This window comes from Leguminivora glycinivorella, chromosome 18 (genome assembly GCF_023078275.1).
Source record: "Leguminivora glycinivorella isolate SPB_JAAS2020 chromosome 18, LegGlyc_1.1, whole genome shotgun sequence".
NCBI classification, from domain to species: domain Eukaryota; kingdom Metazoa; phylum Arthropoda; class Insecta; order Lepidoptera; family Tortricidae; genus Leguminivora; species Leguminivora glycinivorella.
In genome coordinates, this window is record NC_062988.1 from 5,396,642 (window position 1) to 5,423,304 (window position 26,663).

Consider the following 26,663-nt stretch of genomic DNA (forward strand, 5'->3'; position numbering starts at 1 on the left):
CAAACTTTGAACCCCCATTTGAGCCCCTTAGGAGGCGAATTTAAAAAAATCCTTTCTTAGTGCTCCTCTACACTATATAAGGAACCTACGTGCCAAATTTGACATCTCTAGAACCAGCGGTTTCGGCTGTGCGTTGATATGTCAGTCAGTCAGTCAATATCTTCTTTTATATATATTTTTGATATTTAAACCCCATTGCACCACAACAGGGGAGAAGGTATTACACTTCCGCCTCGTTAGATTTTAAAAACGTTGTATTTATCGTGATCAGCGACCCGATAAACCATAAAAACGATACCCATATTGATTTTTTGACTTTATCACCCCCTTTTCACCCTTTTAGGGGTTAAATTTTCAAAAAACCTGAAACACGTATTCAGTCATATGTCTTAAGGAATCTTCCTGTGAAGTTTCGAATAAAATAGTCAAACTAATCTTGTTTCCCCATACAAACTTTGAACCCCCATTTGACCCCCTTAGGAGGTGAATTTTGGAAAATCCTTTCTTAGTGCTCCTCTACACTACATAAGGAACCTACGTGCCAAATTTGAAATCTCTAGGACCAGCGGTTTTGGCTGTGCGTTGATATGTCAGTCAGTCAGTCAATATCTTCTTTTATATATATTTTTGATATTTAAACCCCATTGCACCACAACAGGGGAGAAGGTATTTCACTTCCGCCTCGTTATATTTTAAAAACGTTGTATTTATCGTGATCAGCGACCCGATAAACCATAAAAACGATACCCATATTGATTTTTTGACTTTATCACCCCCTTTTCACCCTTTTAGGGGTTAAATTTTCAAAAAACCTGAAACACGTATTCAGTCATATGTCTTAAGGAATCTTCCTGTGAAGTTTCGAATAAAATAGTCAAACTAATCTTGTTTCCCCATACAAACTTTGAACCCCCATTTGACCCCCTTAGGAGGTGAATTTTGGAAAATCCTTTCTTAGTGCTCCTCTACACTACATAAGGAACCTACATGCCAAATTTGAAATCTCTAGGACCAGCGGTTTCGGCTGTGCGTTGATATGTCAGTCAGTCAGTCAGTCAGTCAGTCAGTCAGCTTCTTCTTTTATATATTTAGATTCAATGTCCATTAATGAAAAAATTGTTATTTTTCATTAATTATAGCATGGCTTAATATCACATTTTAAATATCTTATTTATCAGTTTTGGTTTGTTTCCTATTATTAGTAGGAATGTACAGTAAATACATTTTAAAGTAAACAGAACAGATACGTTGCTAATATAAATAAGCTAATACGTTCAGAAATCAGATACACCAACATTTGATTGACATTAATGTTTCGTTCAAAAACAAGAAGCTAAATTATTTCAAACGAAATAATGCATGAGAAAAAGTGCTTCTAAAACTACACAAATATTGGACAAAATTACTTCTTTTATTTTCATGGAAAATTCTTCGCAATAATTAGTGTTACATATGATTGAAAATGAATATGGGAGAAAAATAATAATGCAAGGGCAACATTTTATAATTATTGGCAGGAATGGTAGTAGTAGTAAAAAAAAACAGTTTTTTGGGTATGTCAGGCCGAGTGAAGGTCTCAGACAAACAAAGTGCAAAAATAATACAAATTGTATTACAAACAGTGCGAATTTTTGGCCACTTAATAAGTATTTATGCTGTTTATATTTGGAGTATATTATTAAAACGTTAAACAGTTAACTTGTATAAATGTCTAGTGTATAACCTCTCAATAAGCAATTAGCTTTTCTTATTGCAATAAAATTCCTTAGCTCGCGATAAATGAAAGTGTTGTTTACATTCCGTGAAGTGCATGGTGTGCAGTTTGCGTCAGTTTTGGATGCAAGTCGTTAGAATAACGGGGCGAGTGTCAACGAGTGAAAATGCAGGGGCAAGAGTTTGTGTGTTCAAAATGTGTGTAAATCTGTGTAATTTAATTACAAAGTGTTATTGTGGTGTTCTGTGCTGGATGTCGCGGTAGGATTGCCATGTCCCGGCTGGTCGACTACTTCGTGATTGTGGGATTCGACCACGAGAAAGAAAGTAAGTTTTATCTCGCGTATCAACAGACTGCTGTTGGTATTTCAGCTATGCCGTTATCTTATCAGACACTGTTTTGATTGTAATAAGCCGATTATAATTGAAATTCTATCATCCCGATGTAATAATTGATATGTTTCGTTTATTATTGTAGACCTTTGTTTGCAATTAGGTTGATCTAAATAAATGATTCTCCTTATTATTTCATCTCAGTAACCACCACCCCTAAGGATCCCTATCTCGAATAGGAGGGAATTAAACAACTTCCTAGTAATTTTATTCTTAAAATATTTCTCCTGATTGCTCAATAATTATCAGGCTCAGGAAATGTTCAGACCTAACATAAACTATAAAAACATGTAGTCATACCCTTTTAGCTAAAATAAAATAATCATTTATGGTTATTTAGTAGGTATTCCATTTCTCGTCACTGCGATATTTCCTGCACCTAAGCTCTTATAGATCTCTGTTTAGCCCAAAGGTTAGCTGGTAGAGAATGCCTTCTGGCATTAAGTTCGCCTTTTGTACATTTTTTTACTGTGCAATAAAGTTTAAATAAATAAATTAAATTATTAAACCAGTATAGGTATTTGACTATGTTAATAAATTCTGATAAGATAAATTAGTAAACAAAGGAGAACTGGACAAAATGGTCCAAGAACCAATAGCGACGTGACATATGTCATTAGAAAGGTGTTTCAATATACTACAATATTTACTATGTGAGCTCATTTCAAATCACTGTGTGAAAAAAGTTATGGCGATATAAAAAACTTATTTTCATAGACGATTTTAAGCAATAAAAATGAATTATTTCGTATTCCATGACGTTACAGTGCTAGTTAAAACGTGTTTATGAGTATTTCTGGGGGCTGCAGATTGCCTGTAGGTGCCTTGAAGGGCTGATGACGGCCAAAACCTAAATACCACACTACCGATGTTATGTGTGCACAAGTGCCAACTGTGCGTCGCCCAGATAAACAATTGCAATAATATCTGGGGAGTGCGGAGTGCAGGATTTATCATTAATCAACCTCTTTATTAAACGATATCGCCACTTGAAATGAGTACCTACCTCTTTGGCCGGCATTGTCAATCAGATGAACAATAATATTCAATACTTAAATTCATGTCATTTTTACGTCATCCGCATCATTTTTGTCCAAGCCTTTGTGCTTACTAACTAATGAAAACGGCACTTATTCAACAACGACTTTGTGCAACATGGAAGAACGACGCAATAACTGGCCCTCACCCTCTGCACCCCCCAGACCTACGCACAAACACGTTAACTAGCACTGCAATGTCATGGAATACGAAACAATTCATTTTTATTACTTCAAATCGTCTATGGAAATAAGTTTTTTATATCGCCGTAACTTTTTTCACACAGTGATTTTAAATGAGCTCCCATAGTAACTATAGTAGTATATTGAAATACCTTTCTAATGATATATGTCACGTCGCTATTGGTTCTTGGACCAGCCTCCATACATTTTTGCCGGTCCTCCTTTAATTACTATTATAACACACTTGAATTCAATGTAAGGTCATCTTATTTCACCTGAATAAACAATAATTATTGTATTTGATTTTGTAATTGATTGAATAACAGTTATTTATAATTTGAATGAGTTATGGTTGTCTAATTTGGACAGTAATGATTTAAAAAATATTATACATTTGCATTTTTATATGGTTTTGTTAACAAATCTAGATTTATTAGTTTTGGAAAAAAAATATGTCCGCCACAGCGGACTCTGCCAAATATTGGGATAAATTAATATGTCCGCTGAGGCGGACACTGCCAAACATACGGTCATTTAAAATAAACAAGTATTTCTTAACATATATTTATTTTAAAAATTAACAAATATAATAATTTTGTATGAAAATCAAACTGACACATATTTATAGTCAAATATCATTATTTTAACTTTTTCCGACTTTTTGGCCAGGTTACACAGGCCGTGATCACGACAGACTGATGTGACAGTGATGTCCCAGCAAAATGTCGTCGAAGATGTAAACAACACAAAACTACCCGAAATTAATTATATCAATGTTCGGGGCAGACAAAGAAATTATAAATTTTGATCTACCCGGTTTTCTTTAATGTTTATTGGCCCTCGCGCGACATGTAACATTCACAATATCCGCGCACTACGTATACCTAAAAGTGCCAAAATTTTAACTGCTGGGTCCAGCACCACACGCTGTTGGATTAAATAAAAAATCTAAGCATAAAAGCAGGCCACCAAAACAAGAAAATCAAAATAATAAACAAAACAATATAATAATTTGTTACAACACGTGTCACCGCAACATTGGCATAGTCCGCCACGGCGGACAAATCGTATTTAGTATATATTTGGCACTGTCCGGTGCGGCGGACAACTTGTTTAGATGATGATTATGAGTATTAGAAATTGAGAAAAAATTGAAAACATAACCACTTGCAACTATTATGTAATATATTTTATTATTTATACAACAGAAATACCCTGTTCTTACAAAAACCAAAAGAAAAACGCATAAATATTTTGCTAAAAACAGTTGACTTCTGTTGCGGTGCCATCTTGACGAGTAACTGTCAAACGAGTGTTGACAGTGGTCAAATAGTATTTTTATACAAAGCATGTATCGTAAAAGAGTCTCTTTCCATATGTTAAATTAAATAAAATTCTACCTAAAAAGCGAAATATATTTTTTTTATCACCTGTCCGTCCCACCGGACTTTGCCAAATTAAGGGTTAATTTGGCAGACATAGAAAGATTAAAAATACCGTTTTTTTTTGTTGAATACTATTTTTATGGGTCATAAGGAGCCCCGAAAAAATAATGAAAAAAATCATAATGTTTCAGTTTTTCAGGAAAATTATGTTCGGTGTGGCGAACACTGCCAGCTAATCAAGAATTAAAAGTGTGAAATAATTTGCTACATAAATGTTAAGAAACATACAAATTTTTCGTAGAAAATCAACATAGAAGTATTGTCTCCACTTTGTGTGCCCTTTTTGTACTTTGTGACCCTGAAACTAGACCTCCTTCGTAATTTTGATACTGAATATCCCGGTACTCTTGGAGACGGTAAGGGGAATGTCCTGGAATTTAGGCGCTATGTTATGTCAAATGGGGTTTTATATGCGGAGAATGTGCAAAACTTCTTACTGGGGTCCAACTAGACGAGATTATGCTTACTCCACTCGGATACCTGCTCAAGAGAGGCATCGATTTGAGATACAAGTTGCATTCTGCTTTCTAAAACCTGCTCACGATAGGCATTTGCACGACCTGTGTACTGGCTATCACCTGTGCTGTCATCCGCATAGCAATAGATATTGCTAGTTTCTAGCTTATCATAGATATGAAGGATGAACAGGGTCGGTGATAGGATAGATCCTTGGGATACACCTCCGTTAATGGGCCGGATTTCTGAGTATTGATCGTCGATGAAAACTGAAACGCTTCGCCCAGGTAGAAAGCTGGCGACCCACGTGCAAAGCCTTTCTGGGAGCCCTTACGAGGGTAGCTTAGGGAGATGCGTCTTATGATAAACTCTATCAAAAACCTTAGGTAGCGATATCTAGGCTAACTGCCAGTACATCTCCCTTGTTCTCAATGGCGGTGGCCCAACTATAAGTATATCAAAAGATCACCAGCGCCACGACCATGGCGGAAGCCGTATTGCCGGCCACTATAATCTGATGTTCTTCAGGTACGCCAAAAGCTGGTTATCCACTTACTTCATTGCCTTGGAGAGAAGAGAGGTTCTCTCATCTGGGCCCCAATGGGCCGACAGTGTGCAGGGTTTGTGCGATCACCCTTCTTTGAGGTTGGATGGACTCAAGCAGTCTTTCAAGATCACGAGCATTTACCTGAGCAGTATGAAAGCCAAAAAACCCGAATTAAAACTAGGGTAAGCTCCGCAGCGCACGTTGTCAGCACAATAGTTGGAATACCATCAGGCCCATTGGACTTATTGACACCGAGGGCAAAAAGTGCACGCGCCTAACTACACTTTGAGTGAAGCGAACCTCGGATGAGAGTATTGAGAATTTTTTACTTGGATGAATGATGATGGATGAATCTACTCTTAGGCAGCGTTCCCACTTATGCGTCGCGTGTCTCGGGGCGCGCAAGGGGCGTCCGCGCCACGCCGCTTAAGTGTAATTCAAAAAACGTCTCCTCAGTACATTTTGTATAGGAAAGACGTAAGACGCGCCCCAGGTGGCGTGGCGGCGGCGGGGCGCGCGCCGCGCCGCTTGGCGGCGCGCCTTACGTCCTTCCTATACAAAATGTACTGAGGAGACGCTTTTTGAATTACACTCAGGTGGCGTGGCGCGGACGCCCTTTGCGCGCCCCGAGACACGCGACGCATAAGTGGGAACGCTGCCTTAGAAAGTATTTTTGGGGAAGTGGGAAGATTCATGAGGAAAAGGGGTCTGAATCTTCGCTGTAGGACCTTCCTGATGCAGATCCATCGCGGTTCAACACGGTAAAGCAGCAAGAACACGGTTAGGTACTTTTGCATCGGGATGTGCGTAATTAGGTTAGAGTTAGCTATTCATTTTTTTTTATTTAGACGTCATATTAATGTAATTAAATTTACTTTTGTGCTCTTTTGTGAAATAAATATTTTGGTATAAGGTCCACCGATTAGTTGGCAATGTTCGTCACACCGAACATGCAACCCTGGAATTCAAACACTGCGTTAACTAATTTTCATATAATTTTCTAGTGAATTAGCCTAACTCTTGATTTTTTTAAATAGATTTTTTTATTATTCAGTATTGAAAGATTATAAAGAGCATTGAATAGAGAAACTAATAGTTTGATAACTATTTATCTATACTTCCTGTGAGGTCCAGAGTCACTTGCACATATATATATCAATAAAAAAATAGAGTGGCACATAGACAAATATCGATATTCATTCTTTGTAGTAGTCTGATCCTACCTAAGGGTTATAAAAAAGTTTTTAGCCTTTATATTTTTCAAATGATCTATAAAAAGATCAAAAAACCAAAATCATTCTCATCAATCACCTCATTATTCAGTATTTATCCATATATCAAAATTATATCTTAATTTACGCTCTTGACTTCCTGACTGCACATGACGGCCATCAATGTTTTTAACTGCCAGTGTTATCTCTTGCAGCAACCATGATCTATTTAATGACTGAGTCATCAAGTTCGTTGAACTTCAGGGTCAGGGTGTCTCCATATATATGTGTGTGTGTATGTGTGTGTCTGTGTGAACTGCATACTAATGTGTTAAAGTTTAATTGATAGCTATTCAACGGCTGTGGTTAGGTACTTATTTGATTAATTTAAAATAAGAAATGATCAGAAATCAGTACAGTAGAACTTCAATTATCCAGAAAACTTGTGACTGTGCTCAAAGGTTAACTGGAAAAGATCCCTTAAAGGGATAAGTTTGCCTTTGTACTGAAACTTTTATTTTAAATATGTGTTGCATTCTTTTCTTGTAGTACAATAAAGTGTTTACTTACTTACTTACTTACTATGTAAAATTTCTAATGTGAAAATGTGTTTTATTAGACAAAATCTTATAATACAAATACAAATATATTTCAAATTTTGACAAACACTTAAACTTACCATAAAGTTTATAACAGACCTTGTCATTTTCATGCCCTGTAAAAAAAGCGTTACATTCTCACTTGTTGATATTACTTAACCCACTTAGCAACACCTTAACTGTTAAACAACAGTGTGAACATGCTAAATGACTTCATTCATTAGCCAACAGAACAGCCTGCATTATGCTGTGGGCATTGTTAATTAAACACTCTTGTTGACTTGCAAAAACTTCAGGTTACAGTGTAACTGTTACACTGTAGAGTTTTGAATTATTCACATTTATTTTCATTAGACATACTCGCCCTCTTCAGTTTTCCGTGATCATGATGCATGCAATTGCGTCGAAATATCGGGAGCTCGACAAAAATCAAAAAGTTAATCAGGATCTATATCCTGGTCAATATAAGTCTAATGTTACATTGCAGTTTTTTTTATTATTGTAAATGGACCCTTGGCCACAGACTAGCCAAAGGCAAAGACATGGCCTACGATGGAGTGAGCTCGCCCAGAAGATGCCTGTTCACTCTGTTTTGAAATCTAAACAGTTAGTAGTACTGTGTAGGTGCTTTATATGTATACAAAAAACATAAACATAAATATAATTTATTAAAAAAACGAATGTGTGTTGTTCATTTTGAGAAATTCTTCTTCTTCTTCGTTTTCAAATAAGTTTATTGTTGTAGAGAGTTCATAAAGAAATAAGTCCCTTTGTTTTGATCTCTCCTCACAAATAAGAAAGTAAGATAGTAGTCTATAAACATTATTATCTTTATGCCAGTACTTTCATAAAGCAAATTGATAATTATATTTTGAACTCTGACTTTGCATGCTGCAGCTGTGTTACAAAGTAAACAGTTGCATATACCTACATTGTTGAATTCTGGAAAATGTCTCCACATAGGGATCCTTTTAATTTACCGAAGATTTTTTTGTCGAATTTCATTTCCCAAACGAATTTTGCCAACTACACGTTTGTCAACTCAATCTTTCCCATAATAACATTTGACAACGTTAAAATCCGTCAAATGATAATTTCCCAAACTGTTGTAATGCAACTTTTATAACCCCAACTGTTAATTTCGCAAATGTTTCACTTTGACTAGAAAAGTTTGCTCAACTTTACTTTCGTCAAATTAATTACTGGACAAAATTATTTAGTCAAATAATTTGTTTAGTAAAAAAATTTTTCCTTAAAAACACACTATGCAAAACCAGTTTTTGACAAGTGTTTTAACACGATGGTTTTCATTTACCGAATTTCATTTCCCAAACAGATTTTAACAACTACTTACACGTTTGCTTCCCACAAACACTTTTGACGAAAATACCATAATTATGACGAGTCAAATAATCTTTAAAAACCTAAACATAGCCCAAAAACCTAAAAGTAGGTTTAGGTTAGGTTGGAACTGCGACCCCCACACAAAATGTTGCTAAAAAGTAGGTTTAGGTTAGGTTGGAACTGCGACCCCCACACAAAATGTTGCTAAAAAAGTAGGTTTAGGTTAGGTTAGAACTGTGACCCCCATACAAAACTTTGCTAAGAAAGTAGGTTTATGTTAGGTTGGAACTGCGACCCCCACACAAAACTGTTGCTAAGAAAGTAGGTTTAGGTTAGGTTAGAACTGCGACCCCCACACAAAACTGTTGCGAAGAAAGTAGGTTTAGGTTAGGTTAGAACTGCGACCCCCACGCAAAACTTTGCTAAGAATGTAGGTTTAGGTTAGGTTAGAACTGCGACCCCCACACAAAACTGTTGCTAAATAAAGTAGGTTTAGGTTAGGTAAGAACTGCGACCCCCACACAAAATGTTGCTAAAACAGTAGGTTTAGGTTAGGTTAGAACTGCGAACCCTACACAAAACTGTAGCGAAGAAAGTAGGTTTAGGTTAGGTTAGAACTGCGACCCCCACACAAAACTGTTGCTAAGAAAGTAGGTTTAGGTTAGGTTAAAACTGCGACCCCCACACAAAATGTTGCTAAGAAAGTAGGTTTAGGTTAGGTTAGAACTGCGACCCCCACGCAAAACTTTGCTAAGAATGTAGGTTTAGGTTAGGTTCGAACTGCGACCCCCACACAAAACTGTTGCTAAGAAAGTAGGTTTAGGTTAGGTTAGAACTGCGACCCCCACGCAAAACTTTGCTAAGAATGTAGGTTTAGGTTAGGTTCGAACTGCGACCCCCACACAAAACTGTTGCTAAGAAAGTAGGTTTAGGTTAGGTTAAAACTGCGACCCCCACACAAAATGTTGCTAAGAAAGTAGGTTTAGGTTAGGTTAGAACTGCGACCCCCACACAAAATATTACTAAAAAAGTAGGTTTATTTCGAATACGTTAAGATTTGGTTATATAAAAAAATGTCAAAGTAAATGTGGTTTATTTATATTTTTGTCAACTACTCGGTTTGAGTAAACAAGGTTTGTTAAAATAAAAAATGCCCAAGAAATGTTTTACCAAATGTTAGATTTGGCTTTTTTCTGTTGGGATAATATTGGTTGGCAATTAATCATTTTGATTAATTGAAGTTTGGTAAAATGAACATTGCCAAAGTAAGGAAATGTCTAAATATTTATTTGGATATCATTATTTTGGCAAATATGTATATGTCACACGATAAGTTGGGAAATGATGAGTTGCCTTTTAAATTTTTGGGATACATTGTTTGGGATGTGAAAATCTGGCAAATAACATTCGGTAATACATTAGTAACCCCTCCACATAGTAAACAAACACACAACATTTTTTTGTAGGTACTAATGAAGTGACCTAACTAACACCACATCTCGTACACTGGCGATCAAATCAAATATATGAAAGAGGCGCGTTTCTAGCACACATTCTAAGCTCGTGTAGGTGAACGCGTACCATGCTTGTATTGTGTGAGATATGACAGGTCGACCGTTCGCGTTTTTGACAGGCGGTAACTGTGAGGTAACCGAGAGGGCCCTTTCTGTTGCCCGCGGTGTTCGCTCGCCTTAGATAGAGACAAAAAATAGCCTATGGCACTTCCCTTCAAATATCTCCACTTAAAAAATCACGTCAATTCGTCGCTCTGTTTTGCGTTTTGCCTTAGTATGGATAACATAGTTTTACATGTCAACAAAATTCAATCACCAATACCTGAATTTCACATGATAATACTGAAGAATTGATGATGTATGATGCCTTTCATTTTCTGTTTCTCAGTTCGTGACTATTAAGTGATGTCTATTTTGGCCCAAACAGCAATAGGGGCTATTGAAGTAATTATGACGCGAATGATATCACGCTCTCTTATTGAATCTATGCATCTTATTGAATCGGCCTTGGGCCTACATGTTAGTGCTCTACTTGGTCTGATCTCATGCTGATACATTTTTAGATGGTGCCAAATGTGTGTAATTGTGTATGCATTGCGATTGCGAACATCTACCTATATTAACTTAAATGCAGTGTACCTACCTACCTACTAACCACTACTACTACTAACCTACTCACTGTCACTGTCTATATGATATGATTATTAGGCTAGAGAAAAAAATGCAACCAATTGGGTACCTGATCGCGACGACAATATAGATACCTATTATACTATATCAACTTATATATGAAGTTATTTCTTAGCACACCATAGTCCGTATACACAGGACAGGACAGGACAGGATGTATACATATATTTTTGAAATAGTAAACTGAAGTGAGGTCACGCTTAAGAATTTTATAAACATGTATTCAAAATCGCAATTTTCACAATTGTATTATTGTCTTTTAAAGCATGTTTACAGCTAATTTGCAAGATTACATATATAATTACTTTGATAACAGGTATTTATTTCTCGTCTGGTTCATCGAAATAACGTGAACTCATATTTGTCACACTTCCCGTTTGATTATGAATTGTTGCCATAAAGGGAAACCCCGTTATTTTCCTATTACCTATACACCAAACGAAACTAGGCGTAACTAATTATGAATTTTCATCAATTCGATTCTAATAAATCTTGCGCGCGACAACATTTAAGTACTTACAATAAAACTGAAACACCCATGACCCACGTAAGATATGAAACGCTTATGTTGAATCACAAATCTTTATACATAGACCGAGTAGGTATACTCCCGTCACAAGCTGCGGAAAATTCATATTTTCCATCCTCAGATTGTCTCGAAGTATTAGGGCTCCATTCATCGCACAAATGTAGGACGCGAGGGTAACAGAAACTCGAGTTTTGTTCAAATAAACTCTTTCATAACTCAACTTAATGGTCTCATGAATAAGGTTCACTTTTCAAGAATTCAACTTGAAAATTAGCAATAGTCCTTATTCCTAGGAGTTTTTGTAAGAAGGCTTTTTATTTTAATTTAGCGCCTTTTTTGGCTACGCCGCTTTATTGTTTTTAAGGTGAAATCGTCTTATGGGTTCTAGACAGCACGCACACAAATGGCATTCGATTTTTGATAATGTACCTGCTGCCAAAAATAGTCTCCTTCTTTATATCCTGTTACCCTCTGCTGGGGTGTGGGGCTCGAATCATATTTCTCCTATTACTCCGACCATGGGCACAGTTTGGATAACCTCCTCACACCGGGTCCATATTGGCTCATATAAAATTATTTGTTATAAAATTATTGTTTATACCGATTTATGCTCCGAATGATCATTTCTCATAATTTTACTTATCATAATGTTGTTTCATTATCATCAATAGTACTACTATCACTGTTCATAATAATCATTTAGTCGAAAATTTTTAATCATAAATTCTATACAAATATTTAATAACATTCATAATTTTGTGTTTAAGAAAATCATTCATCATAAAATTATTTAAAAAGTTTTGGGGAAGTTCTATGAAAAACTTGTGCCATTTATAGAAGCGCGCTTGAAGCTTTTACAGTGGCATATACAATTTACATTAAAAATTCGTTTCTGGTTCGCTCACGGTCAACCTAACACGCTCCTCCTCGCTACGCTCGTCGTCGCACCTAACTGGACTGTCACATGTGAGGTCTGTTCTGTTAACAATAATATAACGATAAATTATATTACTCGCAATCGTTATGATCAATACGTATATAAACATAAACATTAGTATAAAACGTATTTATGATGAATGACATTATGAACATAAGTCATTCGAAGTTACGATAGTTATTAACATAAAATTGTTATAAATAATGATCGTTATAATGTAAAATTGTATGAGAAACATTTTCGGACTACCAATAATCTATATAACAATTTTATATGAACTTTGGCGCACCCCCTCACACCCCATCCTTAACACCCTGAGCTCTTGCTAAACAGACCGACGCAAGTCGACAGGGCGGCATGGTTTCCGCTTGCCGGGTATATTCCAGGTGAGGGCCTCTTTGGATAGGTGGGTATCAGGTTTTCTGAGGATATGTCCAATCCAATGCTATTTCCGGTCTGGATTTCGTCGTGTACGGGTGTTTGTCCAGTTATTCTCCATAAGTGAGCCAAAAAGAGTAACGGTTCCAATCTATGAAACAAAGCCGGAATGTATTGCAAATCGAATGCGATTCACCTCGATTCCTTGTTTTGAAGCTGCAGCTTACTATCCCGAAAGCATTCCCTTCCCACATTTCCCACTGGTCTCCTCAATTTTTGTGGTTTTCTGCAGAACAGAAGGACACAAAATAAATCCTTTAGTCTTTAATATCTTGTATTGTTTCTCTATCGAGTGTTGTCGCGATGCTACATGACGTATACAATATAATCAGCAATTCCCGAAAAGTTTGTACTTTGATAGAGATCATGGACTCTACTTGCCTTTTTTGTTACCGAAAATGTATAGAAATCTGGTAACAAAAAAGGAAGGATTCATACAAAACTACCTAAGACATTCTGGGAAACCTAGTGGATCTTGCTCAGCATCATGGTCTCTATCAGCCTACCAATTTTTATTAGAACCAAACACGTGATCCAAATGTACAAACTTTTCGGGAATTGCTCTAACTAATACATTCTGGCATTAAACAGGTGTGGCAACACTAACTAAATTGCGAGAGCATTACTTACTTCATTAGTACAAATTAAGTAGATATATTATGGCTTATAAAAACATTACAAACATACGATTATTTACAACTCTGCAATGCACTGTTTGAATCTGACAATTCATAAACCTTATTGCGAAGACATTAAGTGCACCGATGGTCAGAGACGTCAGAGTATACTTAACTATGTTAGTTGCAAATGACTCCATAACAATGCGGTCAAAGATATTACGTGGTGTCATTAAATCTAAACGCTCTCAATTGAAGCTGTTATCACTGCACTCATTTTGATTGTAGCATTATCATAAATCATAGGCGAGGCGTGACTTGACGACGTGGTGCAGTTTCTATTTCGTTATGTGTTTCATTAAGCGAAAAAATTGTTTTGGAGACGTTTTGTACAAATTTTTGCAATTAATGCTACTAAAACATTGTAATATTAGATAGGAGTTCCTTATGATCATAATTATTTTCATAGTCATTGCCACAAAACGAGTACAATTACATTACACAGATTAATAATTAAAATCATAAAAAGTTCATATTAGAACACTAAATATCTACATTCGATTGGGCATAATGCTGTATGTTCGAGTTCCCCACAACATAATTCCATACCCAAACATTCGAAGTGCGTATCCATTATAATTCCATCCAAGCTAGGCAAGCGTGAAAAAGTCAGGGCCTGTAATCAACGGCGAAATTGCCCTGGGCGTCCCCGCCGGGGCGCCATCGCCAGACTGAAATAGGTCAAATATGCTGAGCTTATTAAATTGCCTATTTTCGGAGCCTGCCGTTAAAAAGTTGCGCGGAGATGACAACTCGTGAAAATATTGGCTGTCTTTTCTGATTCGTTTGTAAATACTTATATTATAAATGGGAAAGTGTGTGTCTGTTTGTGAGTCTTTCACGGCATAACGGAGCGACGAATTGATTTTGACTGATTTTTTAAGTGGAGATAGTTGAAGTGATGGAGAGTGACATAGGCTACTTTTTGTCTCTTTCTAACGTGAGCGAAGCCGTGGGCAGTGGGCACAAGCTAGTATTTTGATATTTGGCAACACTAAAGATGATATCTGTGTATACATAAGTTCGCGCGTTTTTGTTGATTACGTGATTTCCGTATATAATCCCTCCTTCATTAATCACTGTCTCGTCAGAACCTCTTTTAAGTATGTATCGTATTTTAACAAAATATGCGTCTGTTGCCGGAAGATAAGGCTAAGGCACTGGTCCCACTGCGAGCTAGTTAGCTATGAGCTATAAAAACGAACAAAAGATGAGCACTCCCGTGCAAATAAAAGAGACACGGCGACATTGATAGCTCACCGCTGGGCGAGTAACTATAAACATCGCCGTGTCTCTTTTATTTACGCGGGAGTGATTATCTTTTGTTCGTTTTTATAGCCGATAGCTCATAGTTTACTAGCTTGCAGTGGGACCAGTGCCTATGCATAAAGATTCTATTATAAATTAATGTTATCACTTGAGCAGACGTTGGTGCCTGATGTTGCCTAAAAACTTAACGTAGGGTGCATTGCGGTAATTTCGAATGTCACATAAATTCCATCATATCAAGATTTCCCTTTGCTAATAAGGCAAACAAACCTAGAGATTCCTTTTGCTAATAAGGCATAGAAACATCATTTCGGGGAACCGTGAGATGCATAGAACTGGCCGCGCGGCCTCCAAACCTGATACCACCAGTTCACCTTCCAGTTATGCAACGAAACCAGACCGCAGCCTACGCATGTCTAAAACGACGTATACGCATAAACATATAAGGCGTATAAGCTGTTTTGACACGGAACTGTAACGCTATACTTAGCCTAGCGTACTCTCAAGGATGCTGGACCTGGAGTAACTTGAGTTTGCATACATCACATACATGTGTGAAGTTGCATAGAATAGTTTAATAGGCAAAGCGGTCTTTGAAGCAGTACCTATTAAATATTGGGAATGGCGAGGTTATTGACTCACGTTACGTAGTGTTGCCATTTTCATTGCATGCGAGTATGATGCCCTTTTTAGTGTAGACACATTTTAAATGCGCTGGCCGGATGTTGCTATGGACTATAAAGAACAGCGATGAATGTATTAAAGTACATCTCAGTGCCATAATCATGACATACATATATTTATACAAATCTTTACCTGTTGTAAAAAACTAATTTTTAAACACAAAAATAGGACTTTTAGCTTGCTAGAACTTCAAGCTTAATATTTATAATCTCCCAAAAACTTCTTCCAAATATCAAAATTACTAAATGCAATTCTAGGAATACAACTCGGAAACTGTACCTAATACCTATGCACAATGCACATCGCTTACCGAAAACAAAGCTGCTCACGTGCTGGAATCCAGAATGCATCGCTTCCATTAAATTTAACCAACAACCAAAATCGCTTAACAATTTATGCTTTCAAATAACACATAAGCACTATATACTTCCCACGAATATTAACCACAAAGCCTGTAAAGTAAAAATCCAATATAACCTCATGAAACTTACTCGCATTCCGCTTTTTCTCTACTCAGTTCTATAAGCTACTGTATAAACCCAAACAGTTGTAACTCTAGTTTATTCTGTTCGTTAAAAAGCCTTTTAAATTGCAGGCCTAGCGTAATATGGTTAAATAACAAAGTGTCCGTTGTAATACGTGAGTCGGTTGCAGAATCGCGTCCTCGGCGGCGGCGCGCTGTGAATTAATAAATAGAGCATTTGCATACATTTCCGACCGTTGACGGCTTTTCTCGTAGGCTGCGATGGCGCATTTCATTGCCACGTTCTATCGCTTCTAATTTCTAGTAGATACAAATCGAGCACTTGTTTTGCGTTTGAGCTTTCAGCTTACCACATGTTTGTCATTTTCCCTACATTCCGTTGATCGCATCATGCGGTCAACGTTGCGTCTAAACCATAAAACAACCGCGCCTTTAAGAAAAGTATTGAGTACTTGCAGTCTTGCAAGCCACATAGTTGGGACTAGAAAAGTGCTGTCTCTCTTCTTCGTCGGCCCTTCGTTAGCTCATTACTGAGGACCATGACGTGACACTTAGTTTTGCAGCCCGTGTGATTTGTCTTCATCAATATCGATCTCCCGTAACCCTTTCACTATCATTATTTTTTTAAAGTGGCTTTCTAAACTCTGTCCAATCATCTCTAGCTGATCTTTTGACGATTACTTTTTCTAAGCTTTCATCCCTACACGCATAACATGGCAAAAGCAAAAAAGTAACCTCTCGGCAAAACGATAATTCTCCTACTTGTCACAAATGTCACAATGATAGGTATTCTAGCTTTTGATAGTTCAGCTGTAACTCATAGTAATAGGAGTACGTCACATAACTGATGTTAGGTTTTTTTTTTAATTATTTATTAAATTATTTTTATTTACCTTAAAAAGTCAAATTTTCGCCAAACTGTGAGACAGATTGTTGGCGTTGCGCTCAATTAAACCTTATACTATTAGGTTAGGTACTTTACACTAAGATTAAGATAATAAATATTAAATAATAAGGTAGAGCGGGGCAAATCTCGACTGGGGGGCAATTGTAACTAATCCATTTTTTCCATTATTTCACTATGATGTTGAGTTCTACATGTATCCACTGAACACGCCTACCATATATAAGTGGACACTATTTAATAATGCAAACATTGTAAAACATGGAAAAAATGGACCAGTTACATTTGTCTCCCAGTCGAGATTTGCCCCGCTGTACCTTACAGCAAATTTCCAATACGATAACAACTTTTTTTTAAAGAATAATCAATAATCCGTCCAAGGTGTCCATCGGGAAACGATATCACATGACACGAGTCACGTTTAAAGGGGAACTAATAACATTAGGTATTGTTATTGTAAGCATTGACAATGATAATTGTATGTTTCTCACAGGAGGCGGGCTTAGCAGTGGCGTCATCCTACAACGCTTTCCAGAGATCAACTGGGACGACACACCTTTCCACGAAGGGATAGAATGGGTAAGTTATCAATTTACCAGGCACATTTTCAGATTAATTGCGGAGGTGGAGTTTTTGAGCACTATAGAGAGAACATTGAAGTTTCAATATTATTGACATTTTGTATTATTATTACGAGCATTTTCAAGGTTTTCCTCTAATTAGCAGAATTTCTGCGTTAGGTATCATTGATGCTTTCCGATTCTTTCTTGAAAGCTCCTTTAGATTAACAATCTGTACTGTATGCACATACATTCGACCAAAAAAAAATTCAAAATCGGTCCAGTAACGACGGAGATTTGGGTGCGGCGGTTACACATCTAATATTGCATAGTAGACAAGACAATGCTGTCACTCCTGTAGAATGTTCTACTGACAGTGACAAAATGTTTTTAAGACTTTGGCCAACAAATATGCGGTTGCTTTGGCATTGGCATAACCTAAGGGATCATCACGTCCACAACGGAATGTAATTTAAAAAACGTCTCTTCAGTACATTTTGTATAGGAAAGACGTAAGACGCGCCCCCAGGCGACGCGGAGCTTGGCGCGCGCCAAGAGACGTCTCTTGCGCGTCCCTTGCGCGTCCTTCCTATACAAAATGTACTGAGGAGACGTTTTTTAAATTACATTCAGACGGCGTGGCGCGGACGTCCGTTCTGCACCTCAAGACATGCGTCTCTTGTGTGGGGATGATCCCTAAGGTGCGCTTCCAGCTCTAGCGTAGGCATGCTCGGACCTTTTGCGTTTGCCTCTGACGATTGACGTTCATAAAGCTACATAAACCTGTGTCCCCACAGTTCTGCCAGCCACAAGGATGGGCGTTGTCGACGGAGCGCTCGGAGCCGCGGTTCTACGTGTCCGTGCTCACGGACGTGGACGCGAACAGACACTACTGCGCGTGTCTCTGCTTCAACGAGACCGTCGCCATCACGCCCACCAAGCCTGCAGACGAGGTAAGATATAAACTATACTGAGCTTGATATCTGATATTGGCGGTACGCACTAGTCGAGAGCCACTTGCACCGAACCAACCAGATTTAGGAGACGAGAAGGGAGACGTATGTGCAGTCAACCAATTGGGACCCTATAGGCCACTCTACAACCATGTCAAAATGACAAGCAGTAAGAGATGTCTTACAATCTGATTTATAACGTCACTATGACATTGTCCTACAGTGGCCTAGGGTTCCAATTTGTTGACTGTACAGTTGTACACAGCCGTTCTCGTCGTGTCTCGGGATCTTTCGACTAAGGGAACTAAGTGATCATTTCTGTACCTTATCACATTAACATCTTGTTTGAAATGTCATACGAAGTTGTCAAATGATTAAAAGCGACAAGGTATAGAAATCGTCACTTATTTTTGCCGGTGACTGTAAGATGAGGAATACAATCACGTTGGTTGCTCAAACCATATACTTAACGTGTTTTAGACGGAACATCTAAATGCATGTATTTTGTTCTTTTGTCTATTATATTACTCTCTGTCGGTCGATGATGGAAAATGAAGATAAAAACGTCAAGTATATTATTTCGCAGTAATCGTTAGATGTCTGGGCTATCTGGGGACAGGCTAAAACACTAATTATAAACGGTTTAACCCGTGTCATTTTAACTTAAACTCTGGTTTACTCAAGCTGACAGAGAACAGCTTACGAACATAATTAACCATGAAGTATGCAATTGTGTGCCTCGTAATGGAGCCTTACTTATGGAGCTAGCGGAATATTTGGCAGCAAACTCGTTATAAACCGGAGCGAGCGCAGATCCAATAAACACAAGCCCAGGAATTTGTATATTAAAACTAACCTGAACTCTGGAACGCTGCGGAATTTAGAGCATTACAAAGTTTTGAGTTAGGCTCAGATAGCCGATCTGTAGTATTACGGTGCTCTTACACGGGCAACACAATTCCAAGCAATTTACATGCCATTGCCGCGTTTGCTCCAAAGTTAGTTGGTGCGTATTGAACAAACGCGGCAGTGGTATGTAGATTGCTGGCAATTGTATTGCCCGTGTAACAGCACCGTTAAAGCCTCCGCCACACATAAAGCGTTTTGATAGCGTAGCGTTAGCGGAGCGCATTGATAGCGGTGCACCGGCGGAACGCTGGCGTTCCGCTCGCAATCCGCGCGCATTCCGCTCGCAATCGCGCTCGTTAGTTCCCGCCGGCGTCCGCTGGGCGCAACGCCGGCGTTCGTCCGGCGCACCGTTATCAATGCGCTCCGCTAACGCTCCGCCTACGCTCTCAAAACGCGCATGTGTGGCCGAGCTTTAAATGTACAGGCCACTCTACAACCATCTCAAAATGACAAGCAGTAAGAGATTTCTTATTAGGGACCATCCACACTCATGAGTTGCGGCGGAGTTGCGGCGGAGTTGCAGCGCGCGAGTGTGGATGCATGTGATGTGAGTGTCGATGGTCCCTTACAGTCTGATTTATAACGTCGCTATGACATAGTTCTACAGTGGCCTAGGGTTCCAATTGGTTGACTGTACAGTCGCCACCAGATCTATCGGAGCTGCCAAATCTCTCACAAATATCGGAACATGCGCTACGCCTTGGCAAGAGACGTGTTCCGATATTTATGACGGCTTTGTCTGCTCCGATATATGTATTTGATGGCCTTCAAGAGTTTCACCAAAACTCCAAAAGCCTTTGAGTGTCAAATTACATTATGCGAACTGTAACGCAGCCCTTTCAGATCTGTAGCCACAAAGGAAATGAGAAAATAACAATGGATTGTGGAGGAATGTCTTTGTCGGTTGTAGAATGTTTAGTCGCTTTTCCTTAGGCGGTTTCATTTCGGCCGGATCGTATTATTATTTCCGATCGTACTTTAAGATGTCGCCAGAGGCTAGAGGAAGTGATAAATATTCAGATAGTTTGTAAGTTTTATTAATAGAGTTGGTATGCCGTAATGTATACCATAACTTAACATTTTTTCCTTTCGTTTTCCTTCCTCAACTTTCAGCGGTATAATTAATGTTTTATGACCAGGGTACCTCGTCAACTTCATAATTGCTTACGCTCTGTAGCTTATTCCTGGCCCCATAGCCGAACGGCATTTCTGCAACGCGAAACGCCGCAGAAATGTAGTCTGGATCTGTCGCGCCAATACGCAAGGGCAATAGAGATAGATAGCTACGAAGGAGATATTGTCGCGAGCGTTTGTGCATTCAGCTACGCACGCTCTGTTTCTATTCCGTATTGGCGCGACGGAGCCAGTTGCGTTTCGATCGCCACGAACAGATGTAGTGCGAAAAGATTTGCCTTCGTATTGTCACGGAAACGATGAACGTGTTATGCTATTTCAGTGAGTCTCAGTACAAGATGTACTGACATTGACTGAATTCGCATGACAAATACGAACGTTTCCGGAAAAATACGAAGGAATCCCTTTTCGCACTACATCTGTGGCGTCAATGATAGTCACTTCGGTTAGGCCGGCTGATGTGCATAAATTATAAATTGAGGTGTATAATTTTACGCCTTTCTATGAAATTCCTATTAAGTGGATACCACATTGGTCGTTACTGTTGTCAGCAGAAATATCAATATTGAGTAGTACAACTACAAAACAAAGCAAACATATCCGAGGAACGTCTTCCAGTTAATATAGGTTGTAATGTCTACGTTGCTCATAGCTATTGCTCATTGTATGACAATAGCCTAGATGTAACGTAGGTACGTAAAATCTAGACAATAACCTAGCCCTACAATGAGTGACCGACTAACATTGTGCGGCCCACGTCGCCGCTTCCGTCGATAAGGACTTAAAGCTCGGCCACACAAGCGCGTTTTGATAGTGTAGGCGGAGCGGTAGCGGAGCGTCAGCGGAGCGCAACTATAACGGTGCGCCGGAGGAACGCTGGCGTTGCGCCCAGCGGACGCCGGCGGGAACTAACGAGCGCGGATTGCGAGCGGAATGCGCGCGGATTGCGAGCGGAATGCTCGCGGATTGCGAGCGGAACGCCAGCGCACCGCTATCATTGCGCTCCGCTAACGCTGCGCTATCAAAACGCTTTATGTGTGGCGGAGGCTTTAAGGACGTGTTCTCAAGGATACATTACGTGACATACTGGACGCTAGGTACATTTTGTGTTACGGCCAGTGTGTTTCTGTCTCACTGTTATGTAATATTGATTTAAACTAACACGATCTTCACTAATATTATTAAATTAAAACGGGACTTAATCGCGTAAAACTTACGTTTATATTTAACCCCACTGAAACTTTAGTAGTTCATGTGCTCTGCCTACCCCTTTATGGGACACAGGCGTGATTGTATGTATGTATGTATGTATATTTAACCCGACGTTTCGGACATGACATTATGTCCGTGGTCATGGGTAGACTGGCTGGGAGTTGTATCAACATCTTCTAGCTGTACGAACATCTTACTGTTAAGTGTCAGATTCACCTTAGCTTAGTATATCTGCGTAAAATCTAGACAATAACCTAGCCCTACAATGAGTGACCGACATTGTGCCGCCCACGCCGCCGTTTCCGTCGATAAGGACATGTCCTCAAGGACACAATACGTGATGTACTGGACGTTACATTTTGTATAATTTGATTTATGTAACAATTTTTAAGATAATATAGTTGGTAGAGATAGCAGCTAGTGTGTTTGTAATGCCAACATACATGTTTTTACTTCATTGAACTTAACGTTGCCACATGAATGAAAGAGACCGTCAGATAATAACAGCCTGTTAGTTAGAAGTAAAAATCGTTAATCCTGGCACTAGGCCGGGAAAACGCTAGGTAAAAGATGAGTATGTCATGCATGGCCAAAGTCCTGACATGGCCCTAAAAATACTGACATTTCCTGAACGCTCACTTCTCCTAACCCTACGAGATCTCTCTTATTAGGTACTCATGTCTCCATATCTCGATTTTATTTTAATCAGCTACAAGTAAAAAAAAACTATTTAGTCCGTCAGTTAGATCATCATAACATTTTGGACACATATTTTTTATTTTTTCTCGTAAACGAAAAATGACGACGGTAAAGTGCCAGTGAAGTTTCGCGTGATGTCACGCTTAGGTACAATTCTTACTTTAATTGACGTCACAAGCCCACACTCCGGAACTTTGATGCCCTGTATCTTTGTATTTTTTCATTAATTAGATAAAGCGAAAAATATGTGTTCAGTATTTTTAGACGATCTAACTGACGGACTAAACAGAATTCCATTTTTTTTAAATGTAGTCGTCATCCCTATTCCATCAATATTTAGCTAACTAGTGTTTAGTTTCTATAAACCCTGAGACAAAAGTCCTCTTGACATTTTTGCGTCCATCATTGGTCACGTTGAACATTATTCATGACTTCTTTTATTTGTGAGCAGCACAAGGCGTGCTAAATGTGAGCATTTCATGAAAATGCATATTCGAATGGCTCGGACACAGCTGACCACATCACCACACATTTAAACGGTTGGCCATGTCATGCGGTTCATGAAACGGCAGATTTCATTTGTGACTGATGTAGGTAATCGATCGATAGTAAACGATCTAAATATATTATAGTCGATTATTGGACGTTTCTATAATAATATCAGCGTTATTGTTTATCATTTGCAGTTTCTATTTCAGAGTGTTAGCCGTTCGTTTACATGGTTGAGTTATCTCATATATTATTTTTTATTATCATTTCCTACGCAATCATATGATTAAACTGATAATATACGTTGATATAACACGCGATAACCATATCGAAGTGGAATTACGTGTATTATTATTAAAATTAATTTAAATAAAAAAAGGTAATAAAAAAGTTAAACAATTCCAATGAATGAACCATATATCTCCAGTGATCGCCAACAATTCCACATGAATTAAAGTCTAATTTCCCTATTATCTCCCCGGGTATCTAAAATGCATGCACTGAACACTACATCGCGCACAAAAAGACATTATCTTACAACAAATTCTTAACGACATACGCCCTTCTGTATTTAAACAGTATTTGGAATACACAGGGGTCGTAAACATTTCCCCTCAGCCCGATCAGGAATCCTAATTCATGATTCAGAGTCACGAAATCCCTTATCTTGTGTTGTGGGGTTCTCTTGCATGACTGTTTAGTAACTTTAGTACATTTTACGATGTTGCACGATGCACGAGTGACAGCGAAGAGATAAGACATTATCATAATAGAATAAGAATAGCAAGAAAAAGTTTCACTAAGTAGCAGATAAGAAATTCCATTACCTGCCATATTTTTTATCTTGTGTAGTTAACCAGCAACAAGTATTGCATGTGTAGAAGTGGAAAAGATTTAAACATGTTCATTTTTTTAATTCATGAAGGCTACTAATGTCCTACTCACATAATAGAAAAACATGTATTTTTTCTGTAAGCACACGATATATTTTAGACCGAGAGAAGGTTTTTCTTTTTTTTTTTTATGTTATAAGTAAGGGGTGTTTCCCTTGCGCTATGGGGTTCTTCAAGAAGCAGGTATTTACGGTTCTCAAAGGTCGGCATCGCATAAGTGGCTCCCCTGATGTTGCTTTAAATGTCCATGGGCGGCAATGACTGCTTCCCATCAGGCGGCTCGACTGCTCGTTTGTTGCCTATTTCATAAATAAAAAAAAGTAGTTTGTTATACTTGTTATGTAAAGCTTGCGTTTAATTTTATTCAAATACTACAGTTCACTTCACCTTCCCAAGCCAAAAATGTTTATCCCTTTTGACGTTTGTTTTGGTGGAATATATATTAAAAATGTAAAGCAGCAAAAAAGTAAATAACAAGTGCTGACTATAAGAAGTTAGATAATGATCAGGCCACAATCCGCGGTGGGGTGGGCAGCCAACCATGTAATTTTACCCCCCTATGTTACAGTGCCCCTGTTTTCTACGTTTTTATTAATTATTGTTATAATTTTTACTTTGTGTTCATATATATATAAATATGGACACTATATGGTAAAGACCGGGCATGCCCAATAAATTCAAATAAAACCACGTAAGTACGTATGCAGTATGCACATCCATACTTAATATTGTAAATGGGAAAGTGTGTATCTGTTTGTTTGTCAGTCTTTCACGGCAAAACGGAGCGACGAATTGACGTGATATTTTAAGTGGAGATAGTTGAAGGGATGAAGAGTGACATAGGCTACTTTTTGTCTCTTTCTAATGGAAGTGTGTATGGAGCATTCCGCAATTCGAATTTGACGCAAGCGAAGCCGCGGGCAAAAGCTAGTTCATCATAAAGATGGTAGGCAAGCTATATACTTGCTTGTGATAAAAGGACCACCTAATGTATAACTGTGTCTGTATGTGTGTAGTAGTGTGCGCCCAGGATACAGCAAAATGGCGCTGGAAGCTACAACTGTAGTTTAAGTACGATTAACCAATTTGAATCCTAGAAGATTGTCTTATTGACACCGTGCTTTATTTGCCATAGAAGTCACTCTCTCATTGTGAAAAGGTTCTACAGTGGCCTACAGTATTATACAGTAGTATAGTAAAGTCCTATTTGATTTGGGCTGCGGTATTTGGTCGATCAACTGAACTCATTGTACACTGTAGTATTGTAGTTAGCAATGCATCGAAGCATGCAAATTATTGAACAGTCTATTGGGGTATATTTCTAATCTAGCACGGTTTGAATAGAAATTCTTTAAGAAAACGAATAATCGCATCAAAAATCCTTCACAGGTATATTCACGCACCTGCTTTTTAACAGGTGCATGACATATCATGTATTTTTTATCTCTAATACACGTAGAGGCCGTTTTACAAGTTTAATCACTAAGTAAAAAGGTTTACCTGCCTGTGCTACAATATAATTCTGTTTTCTTGCTGCTATTGCTCGTATAATGTCAATTTAATTCCCCAAAGAAACGTACACTCAAAGGGACCATTTTACTTCTTTAATAGACCACAACGTCACAGTCCTATAGTTCCGAATGCACCCTACACCTGTTAGATTTGATTATCGCCTTCCGCTCAGCGTAAAAAAGGGCATCGCCGCTGCATTATGTGCACTGGCTGGCGAGGCGACGTGACCGGTAATTTGAACTGGGAAGACTGGGGACACGGGGCTAGCGGGCGTGGTTGCTGAGGCGGTAGCGGGAGCGGTTATACGCTTTGTGAAAAGCGCATCGCCGTTGCATTATGTGCGCTGGCTGGCGAGGCGACGTGACTGGTAATTTGAACTGGGAAGACTGCGGAGTGCGGACACGGGGCGAGCGGGCGCGGTTGCTGAGGCGGTGGCGGAAGTGGATACCGATTATACAGAATAGTACCTCGACATAAAAGTAACCCTGTGGAAACGACATCGTTCATCGTCGGTGATAATTTAAAGTTTAAACTAGTGAACTGATACAAAGCGAGTGGGAGTGGATGCGTTGTAATCAAAGTTCGCCTCACGCTAGCTTACTCGCTAGACATGTGATCGATAACTTCAACTAGACGGTCTGACACAAAACACCACAAAATTAGCTGCTTCGAGACTCTACTCTGGAAAAAGGAAAAGGAAGCGGTGATAGATCTTTGATTCCAAATTTTTTTACGTCATTGACGTCATTGTAACATTGAGTTTTTCTAGCGTATAAAACATCTTATCCCGCCAATCGCACATCACCAAACGGCAGCCTTATCATGTATACGCACATCACACTGGCATTCCCTGCGGTCTGCATAGATATAAGCAACTACCAGCCCATTGCAGTCTAGCTGTTCACTAGACCGTGCATGTACAGTCACTAGAGTAACTGCCAGACGCAATTTTTATATGCGGTTTTTATTGTCGTTTGAATTGCGTGTACATGACACTAGATTTCTAATTAAATCAAGAGTGTAGAAAATTTTCATTTAGTAACATAGCTGAGTTTTTTTATTTCGTGAGTTGGTCTTGATTTAAAATACCACTAAAATCACGTCATTATTTAACTTAATAAATCATGTCTGTTTTTAAATTATCACAAGTATTTCCGAGATTTGTTCGTGTCAGGTGCCAACTTAACTTCACTTCTAAGACTCGATAATAATGCCTAGAAGTTGCTATATAAATAACGTACATAAGTA

General features: G+C 38.5%; 1 protein-coding gene across 1 annotated transcript in view; it reads left to right on the forward strand.

The window, feature by feature from the left end:
- Positions 1–1,559: 1,559 nt before the first annotated feature.
- The window catches only part of LOC125235709 (myotubularin-related protein 13), a 111,517-nt gene continuing 86,413 nt past the window's right edge, over positions 1,560–26,663 (forward strand). Inside the window, 3 exon segments of the mRNA XM_048142274.1 lie at positions 1,560–2,040; positions 17,548–17,633; positions 18,412–18,567. Coding sequence (XP_047998231.1) covers positions 1,986–2,040; positions 17,548–17,633; positions 18,412–18,567 — 297 coding nt within the window. The 5' untranslated portion in view covers positions 1,560–1,985.